Source organism: Aquila chrysaetos, chromosome 4, assembly GCF_900496995.4.
Source record: "Aquila chrysaetos chrysaetos chromosome 4, bAquChr1.4, whole genome shotgun sequence".
NCBI classification, from domain to species: Eukaryota; Metazoa; Chordata; class Aves; order Accipitriformes; family Accipitridae; genus Aquila; species Aquila chrysaetos.
The window spans coordinates 26,607,195-26,619,503 of record NC_044007.1 but is presented as its reverse complement, the minus strand read 5'-3'; the positions used below and the strand labels follow the sequence as shown (position 1 = coordinate 26,619,503).

Sequence of the window (12,309 nt, the reverse complement as noted above, 5' to 3'; positions counted from 1 at the left end):
CTAAGGATTATCTTCTTGTACTCATCAGATTGTCGTACATCACAGCTTTCCTGAATGCCTCAAGATGCTTCTGTACGTGATCACTATTACTAGTTTTTGATGACAGAGACTATTCTCCTTTAAATCATAATTTTTGGACAATGGTAGCACAAGCAACTTCAGAGTAAGCATAATTAAGGAAATTAGCTATATTTTATATCAGCACCACAAACTGCAGCATGTCATTTGTTATTCTTTTACTATATGGATAGTACTTAAAAAGGAAGAGCAATAATTCAAGCCATGTAATTACAGACTGTCTCTGATTTGTCCTTTATACGGAAAGTACAGTACCTCCAAACCGTTAAACATCTCAAGTTATAAAACCCTATTATCAGTAAATGCTGTCATCACACCATGCACCTGTACCACCTATTCAGGCAGAATCAGAATATAATGCCTGTATGTACGCATCTACATCCCAGTTGGGGGGAAAAAACAAAACACCAACCAAAATGTACTTAACAAGGTAACAGCTATAAACTGTGAATCAACTGTCCTATTAACGTTCTTCTTATTTAACTGATGTACTGGCATCCCTTCCCAATTTCCCTGTGCTTCAGATCATCTGTGCATACTTTGAAGTACAGCTTTTGTCTTTATAGACCTTTAAAACACTTTTTTGGCCTATCAATCAGATATTTCAGATTAACCTAGAGCAGTCATAAACTCTAATCTGGCTTTAAATTAGACAAATTAGCTACAGGGCAAACAAAAAACATTTTGAAACGCCTTATTTATGACCTCTGCCATTATTAAGCTTTATGACTCTTTTTATTTACTATTTATTTATTCAGTAAGGGGCGAAATGTTTACCATCCCAAAAATTAATGGTCTCGCATCAGCAATTAACTCTTAACTTTCTTGAGAACGGATAATGCTTTTTCTAAAAGATAGTATCACACTTAGCCAGCAAAAAATCTACTAAACTCCCCTTTCCAGCTTCCAAATCCTTTTTTTCATTACAATTCATGTGTTTGTACAACACTACACTAGAAGCACAGTAAAAAGTTTACCAATTTATTTTCAGTGTTTGAAATCTCCTGTTGTGTAGTAGCTAGAACTGTAAAACCAACAAATCATCTAGAGCTGATTAACTGGAGAAGTTAGCTGCATTCACATTTACAACACAGCTGATAACACAGAGGCAAAAATTAGTAGTAAAGATGATGTTAGCTTACAAAAATAATCACAATGAAGTTTTCAAAAGCATGATTAGGTCAGACAAGTTTATTTTGAGGATTCTCATAACACATCTTTATTCTCCCTGCAAAGTCTTCTGCCTCCTTGATCACTTTTATAGCAGCTGTGAAATAAAAGCACTAATTTGTTGGGTGTAATTGCATTTAAATTCAGCGGAGGATTCAACAGTAAACTTCTGAAGCTAATTCTTACCAGACAGCAAAAAAAAAGGTATCCAACTGTTCAGAATTTGAAAATTTGTCCACATTGAAGTTTCTTTTCTCAGAGGAATCTATACATACAGACTTGGCATTATCGTTCTTATTCAAAAGGCTTTTTTCCTAGCACTTAAAACAGAGGACAAATAATATGCAGAAGAGATAAAGCTACACTAGCCTTTTAAAAATTATAGAATAAAAAAAGTTTCTCTTGATTTTGTTCGCTTCTACTTAAAGAGTTTACATGGAAGTTTAGTAATGATGATGACTACATAAACAAAGTAATTAAGGTTTGACCACCAGTGAGGGTGACCAGTCACTGGGAACAGGCTGCCCAGAGAGGCTGTGGACTCTCTATCCTTAGAGCTATTAAAAATCCAATGAACAAGGCCTTGAATAACCTGTTCTCGTTGATGCTACTTTGAGAAGTAGACCTCCAGGTCCCTTCTATGAATCCATGATTTTTTGGTATTGCCCAAGCAAAGGTTACAACCAGTTTCTACCGCCAAGTTGCAAATTTGTTGTTTTAGTTTCAGAGGGGACTAAAACTTCCTAAAATTCTTCAGTATTCCAGTACCATCTTGTACAGTTGCAATGTCAACAAAGTCCTTATCCACACAACCAAAGTTTCCTGCTGAGCCTGAATTTTGAAGCTGCTGTTCTTCCTCAAACAGACTAGTTTTTATTTCTTCCTAAAATTTAAATATGCTGGTACCAAACCAATCAAAGCATTCTAAATACTGACAGAAGCATTTATTTTCTTACATAAGACGACAACATGGTTGGTTGTCAGCTTGGTTGCCAGTGACAGATGTTAGTTAAAACTAATCAGAGATTGACCTGGAATACATCCAGACATCATTAGCAACTTAATATTCATATTACGAGCATATGGAGATAAAACAAAGACCACTCCAAAAGCTCAGGCTGAAGTCAGAATTCTTGATCCAATTCCAATATTCATTTTGTGCCTCAAGGTACTACAGTAAGCAAGGAGAACAAGAAAGCCTATCCAACTGATTAATACAGATTTTGCAGTCTTTGTACACTACCTATTCATTGCTGTGTTGACGAACTGTAACAGTTCACTCTTTCCAGAGGAAGCAGCCAGCATCATTCTCACGAAGACCCATGTATGCTGAGCATAACAGTTGAGATCATTAACTATGCAAGTTTTAAATATAAGACACACATTTAATGACAATTTATTTTTTATTTTAAAAAAGTTGCAAAGCCAGCTAATGTGAACAGGAAGCTCTTTTTTCTTGTTTTAATAGGAATACCTGCAAACACATGAAACTGAACAAAACCTGAACAGTTTACACAAAAAAAAAAAAAAAAAATCAGTTATTTTCTAATTTTATTAAGCTAACCTCAGTAAGAAGTGTTATTTACTAATGCAGGTAGCACTGAAGTTCTTCTATTTGAACCGTTTAGGTGGTCAGTCAACCAGCACTTACATTTTTATTTGATGCAAAGTCATAGGACATGGAATTAAAGCAAACTAAAAAAAACCCAAAGCATTACAACTCCATGCCTTTATACCTCGATGTAAGACATTCAATGTCCTCCAGAATTTCTGGGCTCTTCTCTGCCACAAGAAGTAGGCACAATACAGTTCTCATATCTTAACCATACAGATATTTCAACCAAGAGCTAAACAACTGAACTAGGTATTATTTACAACCGTTGATGGAAACCGTTTCTTCTGCATCTTCCAGTAATTAAAAAAGTGAAAATAACTGTCAATACTGTCAAATCTAGAATGTTTTATTCTAGAGCATCTTTTCCTCCTTCACAGCAAGCTCAACTTAACTTTCCGTGGACCAATTGGCCTATCATTCAGTTCATTAATAGCAGCCATAGCTTCCTCATAGTTTGTCATAGCAACGATGGCATCACCTGAAGGTAATCCTTGTTCGTTGTACTGTACAGAAACTGACTCTGGTATCACTCTGTAGCCATAGAAAAAATCCAGAATCTCATTAGGAGTAGCTTTAAAAGGTAAATTTTTTAATCGAATAGGAACAACACGATCAGAACCACCACTGAAATTTGGATCTGGCATAAATCTTCCTTCAGGAAAACTTCCCATTTTATTATTCCCAAACTCCATTCTGCCAAAAGGTTCACTGTCACCACCAAAATCCATCAGGGGTGGCGGACCTCTAAAATCCTTAGGAGGGCACATGAAGTCCTCAGGGGGGTGCCTAAATTCAGAAGGATGCCTAAAGTTCCCAGGGGGACCAAATGAATGCATGGGTGGCCCCTGTGGTGGCCCAGATGGTGAACCAACTGGACGGGAAAGCTCACCTCTGTCATATGGATGTGAATGACCCTGCATTTCATTTGGTGCAGACAATGGTACAGTTACACCAAACTTCTGCATCTGCTCTTCAGATATAAGTCTTATTAATACCTCCGTTCCCAAAAATCTTCGACGATTTAAATTTTCTGCTTTCATGGCTTGCTCTTCAGATTTAAACTTCACTAATGCTTCTCCCAGCCCAAGTCCTTTGTCATCATAAAGCAAGTAAATATCATCCTCATCAATATCAAATCTCGCAAAGAACTTTTGCACTTCGATTTTTGACACATCAAATGGAAAATTCCTTACATAAACACACGTCTTAGGGCCAGAATGACCTTCCCGATAACTTTTTTCTGGTATGGCCTGTCCAGGATGATCTCTGTCTTGTGACCTTTTCCTCTCACAAGAATCAATTATTTTCAACATTGACTTTCTTGAAATGGGAAAAATGTAAACAGGACGATTGAGAAGAACCTTTCTATGACATTCCAAAGCAGCCTGATAATCTCGCTCACTCCTTAACATCACAAAGGCATCTCTAGTCCTCCTCTGATGCTTATCTGTTAGAAGCTTGATTTGTTTGCTGCATATATCCAGATCAGGAAAAAAAGCTCTCAAATCTCTCTTCTCCAGATTAGTAGATAGATTTCTTAAATGTATGTAATATTCCTGGTGGGAAGATGAACGAGAACGTGTTCTTTGTCTCCTTGGTGATCTTGAATGAGAATGCTTCCTTGAATGCATGTAGCCTGAACTTCTTGGAGAATGGTCTTCACACAAAAAGTGATCGATTTCATTTGGAATGTCTACCCTCCCACCATATTCAATCCACCGTTCCTCTGTAGTTGGGCTAATTTCTATAAACCTCTGACCCATGTATTGTCTATGACGTTTAAGTGCTTCTAAGGCATCACCAGGCGTAGCAAATTTTACCAAGCAATCACCATTGTTTAAACCATTGCGATGCTTTATCAGAATCACTCCATCCACATGTATCCCAGAAAGGAAAGCACGTACTTCATCTTCTGTTGCAGAGTAGGGTATACCACGTAGAAATAAGTAAAGATCATCCGGGTTAAACAGATGAGAATCCTTTCTTGACTGATAGCTTGATTTAGGTACACCTATATCACCATGTCTTGTGCCGTTGGTATGGAAACCAGCCTCCGGATGATTTGGTGGACCATAACCAGGTTTATTTATTCCTTTTGGAAAAGCCGTGACTAAATGTGGAATGTCTCCAACACCCGATGCACCAGAACCATTAGTACCTGTTCTTCTAGAGCCCGACATAGTTTCTCGTCCCCCACGGTCAAATCGTTTCCGGCTCATTTCTATGGTATTCTGCATTTCTGCCTTGCTGCTGAGAAAAAGCTCTATGCGCGAGTCCTTGATAAACCCTCCTGAACAGCTCATGGCACGCCGTGCATCTTCGTCTGTTGCAAATATAATAAAAGCCTCCCCAATCTCTCCTCCAATAATATGCACACCTCCATCAGGAATATTCAATCCCAAGAAGAAACGACGAATATCTGCAGGACCCGCAACAACAGGAAGCCCCTGTAAACGGATGACTACAGCCATGCTGAGCTCAACCCACAGCAAAAATCACCTGCAGACAAAAAGGTACACATGATAGCACGTCTTTAGTACTCAGCTATTACAGTATCTTAACACTTAAGAAGCTAGAGCCTTTTTAATGAATGTCCTTGTCTCAATCAAGAGAGAAGGTATCAAAAAACCCACAAGTTCACAAGAACAAGATTAAAACAAGATTCACTGAAAGTTGATTAGTCAGAACAATTAGCTACTCCACCGGCACACATGCACAAGTCTATCAATATTCCCTATCCTAAGGGCAACAAAATCCACCTAAGTCACTTCTCACCATCCACGATACCTAAAGAACACCTAAAGTCTTTCACGGCATAGTTACTGTATGCCAGAGATCTCTGCCCAGTCCTAAGGAACAAAAAAAAATCCCGTTTACTTTTGAACAGGACACTTGTGATCGTAACACAGAAAATACTAGATGATAAAGGAGAAAGGAAAAAGGATAACTGTGTCACTGGAAAATGAAGTAATTCACCAACAGTGATGACTTTACTGCTTTGACAAGTTGCTCTACCCAGTGATCAGTTCTGTTCAATAACGTATGTTTTCTCAGCGTTCAAAAATGTTGTCTCTTTCATGTAGTCAGAGTATTAACTGCAGCAGCCACATGCACTCAGGAGAGCATATCCTAGTTCCCAGCCACAAGTCTGTGAGAAAAAAATGCTGTGTATGATCTTGTCACAATACTCAGTGAGAAGTGTTAAGCTTTTGGCAGCTTACCTGTTTCTGCTTTGAAGACCTGATAAATTCTGTAAAATCAACTTAACTGTGGAAAGAAAACGAAACATAATTAATGGCTGATATCCGTACTTCGTTTTACATACTGTGCTACACTGCCGCAGCTCATCCATAGCAGTGGCTAATATTAAAGCCAAGCATGTAATGAACCCACAGTTTGGGATACTATGAAGAACTCCTTCCATGTTCCAAGATGCTATGCACTGCATCTTTGTGTTTCCATTTTAGAAGCAAAAGAAATTCAAAATTTAAGTTGACTTCTGGAAATGATGAAAACACGATGAGATTACTTGGTCATCAATTCTGCCACACTGAACTGTTGAAATGAAACAGACTGACAGAGTATCGAGGGAAAAGCTCTCAATTCAATTCTTTTGAGTCCTTGAAAGATGCGCAAGTCCATCTCAAGATTACAGGACGTGTCCATTCTTCTGAAATCCACCTGCTTTCAAAGTTCACAACAAGACTATGCTACTCACCAGTCCAACACTGCACTTAACGTACACAGTGAAGACTATCAAATCAAAGAGCAAAAACACCCAACAAGGAGAAACTTCAGGGAGTACTTCAATTTACAAAGCAAACTTCAGTATTTTCCCTATGTTTACTGCCTTTCAAACATAAGAACAAGAATCACTTTAATACACTGACTTAAACATATCCTGATTTTCAACATTATCTAACATCACACAATACATAGGACAGTACTCTCAGAACAAACACAAGCTTCTGTAGCGAATGACTACATGCCTTTAAAAAAAGCCCAACGTGCCAATGACAAGTGTTTGAGAACATCCCTTGTACAAACCCTTTGCTCAGTAACAAACATAAAGCATTAGGATCCTGATGCCAAGTTATCTATTGATAACCGTAACTATCACTCCACCTTAGTTTAGCAAAACAAGAGCAAAGCCCAAATTCTGTAACTAAAGGATTCTACATCACTTCTACATCAGCACTTTGTAAACACAACAAACTGAAAACAACTGCCTATTTAGTAACTTCACTAAAGATCATCTGTTCTCTGTATTGTGGTGGGTTGACCCCAGCCAGCAGCCAAGCACCCTCACAGCTGATCGTTCACTCCTCATCCCCACCAGCAGGATGGGGAAGAAAATAGGAAGAACAAAGTCAAGAAAACTTGTGGGTCAAGATAAAGACAGTTTAATCAGTGAAGAGAAAAAAAGTGAAGCAAAGGAAATCATTCACCACCTCCCACAGGCTGACTGATGTCCAGCCTGCCTCCGAATAATAAGCACTTTGGAAGCCAATAAAAAGTCCACCCCCACCCCCAAAAAAAAGATAAACCAAAACCCTTCTTCTTCCTCTACCTCAGTTTTTGTTGCTGAGTATGATGTTACATGGTATGGAATATCCCTTTGGTCAGTTTGGGTCAGCTGTGCCAGCTGTGTCCCCTCCCAGCTTCTTGCCTACTCCCAGCATACTCGCTGGGATAACAGAGCAGGGGAAAAAAGAGAAAGCCTTGACACTGTGCAAGCGCTGTTCAGCCATAGCCAAAACACTGATGTGTTGTCAACACTCTTTTAGCCACAAATCCAAAACACAGAACCATACGGGCTGCTATAAAGAATGTTAACTCCATCCCAGCCAGACACTGTACACTTTATAATGTATCTTCTCAATAGATGTGACGGCAATGCCAAAAAGCAAGGAGAATTCAAGGGCAGAATTTTCTTATAGGACCTTCGTGTCTTGAAAAATCAAATCCGCTGCCCTGCTACTTCATGATGTATTTAATCTGTAGTATTTCTGAATTTCACAACTCTGCATTCTTATCCCAATTTTTAAACAGCATTCAGAACAGATCTCCTCCGTATTTCTTCGGTGATAAACGGCAAGTTCTCCACGATGTACCATGGATACAACATACAGCTTTCAGTGGTGAAAACTAGACACAGTGATTCCAGATCGTAATGTGGTATTTAAGAAGTCCACAAACAGGAATGCAAGTTCAAATAATAATCTTTTACTGACTGTATATTAAACAATCAAGCACTTGTAGAAAGCGTAGACAAGCCATCCAACCATTTAAAGTGAATGACCAAAAAGAGTGACTTTTGGGATGAAAGTGCCACACAAAACTAAGACCAATTCATTAACTGAACAAGGACTTCAGAGAGCAAGGATTTAGATAATGGATAGATAGACAGCTTCATGCCACCAATTTAAATGCACAGAAGTATGCACACCATTTTAAGAAATTTTAATTTGGACTGAGTTAACTAGAAAACAGTACTATACCTATATACTTCCAGAGCCTCAGCAAATTCCAGATACCATTGAAACTTCACAAAAAAAAACAAAAAAAAAACCCCAAAAACCCAAAACCAACTTGGAAACATTGTAGGAAACTAAGCTGCACTAGACTAGCATTTTTACCACAACGCTGAGAGATCATGCAGTCTGCATGCAGTGAGCATGCAAACTAGAAAGAACACCCACAGAAATACCCCAACTATAAAACCGGACCAATATGAGAATAACTGGTGAATCAGAGAACGATTTCTTATTCTCATCTTCAAGATAAGCCTTAACAATCGAAGTAAGCTGTTGCTAATAGCAGTGTTCACATCGCTGAAGGAAGATGCGAGCGAGCCCTGCAGCCCTGCCGGCGGCACGGCCGGCTTCAACACGGGGCCGCTTCCGAGCGCTCTGGGCTGCAGAGAGCCAGCCAGACGCCCCGCCGCCAGCCGCGCCGGTCGAGGGCCGGCCCGCACCGGCCCTCGCACCGCTCTGACCACAGACGGCGCAGCCGAAGCCCGGAAGGGGCGAGCGGGCCGAAGCTCAGGGTCGCGGGCGGCGGGACGGGGAACAGGGAGCGAGGGGAACGGGGCGAGGGGGAGACCGCCCCGCGCCACACGCGCTCCGGCCCGCCAGAAGCCGCCTGTGATCCGACCCCGCGGAGACGCCCGGCCTCCCCACGGCACCGGGACAGGGCCGAAGGGAGGCACCGGGGGGGAAGGGTGATGGGCAGCCAGGCGGCATGAGGAGGCCGCGGCCCGGGGAACTGCCGCGCAGCAGTTCCGCGAGGGTTGAGGCTGCCGAGAGCCGGCTCACGGCACGAACCCCGCGCCCTCGGCTACACGCAGCGCCCCGGGAAGCCGGGCGCTCTCCCTTACGCCATCCACCCACCGGACGCGCCACTAGGACAGGCTCCGCGCCGAGCCCCGCTCCCCGCAGTTCCCGGCGCAGCAACCACCAAGATGGCGCCCTCCGTCGCTCCCCCCCCCCACAACACTCTCAGAAGAGGCTGAGTTGCGCCTGCGCAAGCCCCTCCCCTTCGCCCCTACTGTTGAACCCGCACGAGTCCTTCCGGCCCTCTCTCGCGCCGCGGCGCCGGGCGAGCCCTGCGTGCACATGCTCCGAGCGCGCGGGGCCCCAGAGCGCCGCCGGGAGACGGGGCGGCAAGTGCCGCGTTCGTCACCCTTGCTCCCTCACCTGCGCATGCGCAGTCTGACGACAGCCCCCCCCCCCGGTCATTTCAGTACGCATGCGCGCCCCTTTGGCGCGCAAACGGGATCGGTGCTGGCAGAGGCGAGCCGCTCTGCAGCTAGTGCGCATGCGTCCCCGTGGGGATCCCAGCGGTATCTGTCTAAACCCAAGGTTTTATACGGGAGACAGCGTCACTTAGATCGCCCTTGCTTTGGCGTGCTAAGCGTTGTCTTCAGTCTCTCATCTCCGTTCGTCCTAGTGCCTGCCCAGCCGAGGAGGAGGGGCGGGGAGGAAGGCGGGCTCGGTGGGGCCCAGCGCTGACTGGCCTGAGCCTGTGGGTGCTTCAGGCGCCGAGGAGGGGGTGTGCACCCGCCGCTTCTCTTCCAATGGCTACAGGCACGATCTCTAACCGAACTCGGGGCTGGCTCGAGTCTGGGGTTTGGGAGGAAAGGCAGGCAGGGACGGAGCGGGGAAGAGGAGCAGGAAAGGTGTAAGGCGGTGTACAGGGAAGGGGAGAGGCAGACTACTTTGGTTGTGCAGCTGAGGTAGTTATTTTATCCTCGTGTTTACCCCACCTGCCTTTCCCTGTCTTTTACATACTCTTCCCCTGTATTTCCAAGCTTGTTCTCTATGCGTCGGCTCCATTTTTGATAGGCAAAAATCTGCATTATCTGTGGTAGATACACCTAGTAAACTTGTTGAACTCAGCAGAAGAAATCTGATGAGGAATAAAGCATTTGGTGCGATAAGCATGTGGGCTTCCAAGCAATGCTAATACAGAGAATCATAATAGTTAGGCAATTAGCACACAAGGAAGGGGCAGCGAGGAGTAATTAAAATCCAGGACACGAAGTGCTCTGCAAAGTTCTGGTAACGTTTGAGGGAATGTGAACAAGAGCGTCCTGGCAGGGGGTAAAGATAAAAGGGAGTAACTTCAGCAGCGCATCCGCTCCTCTAGGTGTTTTGTGTGTGCGTTCGTCCCGTTACCACTTACACACACATATTACATTTGTATTACGCATGGTGTAATGGTTTTAGAGATGAGGCACCGGCAAGAGCAAACCAGGCCTCTCAATGGTTTCTTCCCGCTGACCTCCTCCAGCTCCGTGCTCTAAAATGAGCCAAACAAAACCCTCCTAACTTCACCTCTCTGGCTTCGGCTGCTCCGGCCCTTCCGCTCCGCCGCTCGGCTTCCCCGACCTCCCTGCCCCTCCGTAGCCGGTACCCTAACTCCTTCCGGCGCTCGCCGCCCCCCCCCCGCCCCGAAACGCTTTGCCTCCTGGGGCGGGCCCCTCGCGCTCGCCGTACGGGAGGCGGTGGACCAATGAGGGCGTGCCGCGGGCGGCCGCCGGTAGCCATGGCGACGCCGGGGCGCTGGGCCGCCGCCGCGCAGCTCCTGGTCGTGGTCGTGGCGGCGGCGGCCGCGCTGCCGCCCGCCCGCGGCTTCTCCCTTCCGCTGCAGCGGCCCGCCGAGTGCGGCGACGCCCGCTACTTCGACATCTCCCGCCTGGCCTGCGGGCCCTGCGGAGCCCACCAGCGACAGAGCGCCGGCGGTGAGCGACCAGGCCCTGCCGCGCGGGGTGGCGGGGGAGGCGAGGCGGGGCTGGCCGGGCCCGGGGGCCGTGCGGGGGCTCAGGCAGCTCCGTGCTGAAATCCGCCCCCCAGCTGTGGGAGGTGGCAAGTGTGGGCTCAGGTTTTGGTGGTAAAACAGCAGTCTTCAGGGGCAAGTCTGAAAAGGCAGCGAAAAGGGCCAGGATCCCGCAAAGACGTAGGTGGCCACAGCACGACTTTGATACCTGTGCCTGAGATACATCCCAGAGAAACGTCTGTAGACCTTTTTTTAATAATCTTTCTTTCCTCGGGCACTTGTATGGTTATAAGTATTCGCATTTTCATCAGTAAAATTCCATAGGGCCCTGCATTTATGTTCTCGAACACTTCTGTGACTTGAAATTCCTTGTCACATCTTGAATGTCTGAGATGTTAAGTACCTGAGATCTTCAAGCTGTGGGCATGCTGATCCAAGTCCCACGTGGGAACCTGGAGGATACACAACACACCTTGACAGTGCGAAATGAAAGATACAGATGGTAGTTTCCTTTCCTTAGGAGTTAAGATGTATAATAGTGTTCATCTTTTATAAATACACAGTCCGAGAGAAGTGGGAGTTCAGTGTTGTGTGTTCAGGAACCAATTCGAGACTAAGACCCAACAGGATCTCTTCAGAACTGGTAACTCAGTCAGATGCAGTGATCTGGATGGCTGTGTTCACAACTGCTGTGTAAAAGCTGGTCACTTTTTCCACCACCATCATGGTATCTTAAAAGAGTAACACCGTAGTTTACTTGCAGAAAAAATGCACTGTAATAGTTTTCAGACCCGCTGATAATGTGGGTGTCTAAATCCATAACTCCTTTCTGGGTTTGAATCTTCCTCTAATTCGAGGGCTTCAAGGAAAGATAAATTCCAGCGGGAGGTCAAGGATCTGTTTTTTTCCGCAGCATCTGACTGGAGCAGTGTAGGTAGCTGCTACTCAGTCTGCTGTTTGCATCTTGTCTGAATTTCACTTGGGATTGCACAAGTCTGCCCATGCATTCCATGGCTAGCTGATCACTGTGGATTCTGCTTTCAAGCAACGTGCCTAATTGTTTAGGTGTCATCATGGTGAATGTCACAACTCGAACCTCTTCATTGATCTAATCCTATTGGGCTTTTTCTTCTTTATAGTTAAGTATGAATGGTTGATCATTTTGA

The 12,309-nt window shown here is 44.6% G+C and overlaps 2 protein-coding genes across 4 annotated transcripts in view; one reads left to right on the top strand and one right to left on the bottom strand.

Moving 5' to 3' along the window:
* Positions 1–2,632: 2,632 nt before the first annotated feature.
* On the bottom strand, positions 2,633–9,430 carry RBM12B (RNA binding motif protein 12B). Of its 2 annotated transcripts, XM_030011111.2 has the most exons (3): positions 9,256–9,430; positions 6,085–6,130; positions 2,633–5,362 (listed from the first exon to the last, which is right to left on the bottom strand). In XM_030011111.2, exon 3 carries the CDS (start codon positions 5,332–5,334, stop codon positions 3,235–3,237), a length of 2,100 nt encoding a protein of 699 aa, XP_029866971.1. In that variant the 5' UTR covers positions 5,335–5,362; positions 6,085–6,130; positions 9,256–9,430; the 3' UTR covers positions 2,633–3,234. The 2 variants fall into 2 exon arrangements, with proteins under 2 accessions (XP_029866971.1, XP_029866972.1); XM_030011112.2 differs by lacking the exon at positions 6,085–6,130 and having other exon boundaries at positions 9,256–9,386.
* A 1,474-nt stretch (positions 9,431–10,904) lies between these two features.
* Positions 10,905–12,309, top strand: part of TMEM67 (transmembrane protein 67) — a 37,016-nt gene continuing 35,611 nt past the window's right edge. For both annotated transcript variants that reach the window (XM_030012557.2, XM_030012556.2), the window contains exon 1: positions 10,905–11,108. In XM_030012557.2, the coding sequence (XP_029868417.1) occupies positions 10,913–11,108 (196 nt within the window). In that variant the 5' untranslated portion in view covers positions 10,905–10,912. The remainder of the gene's footprint in view (positions 11,109–12,309) is intronic.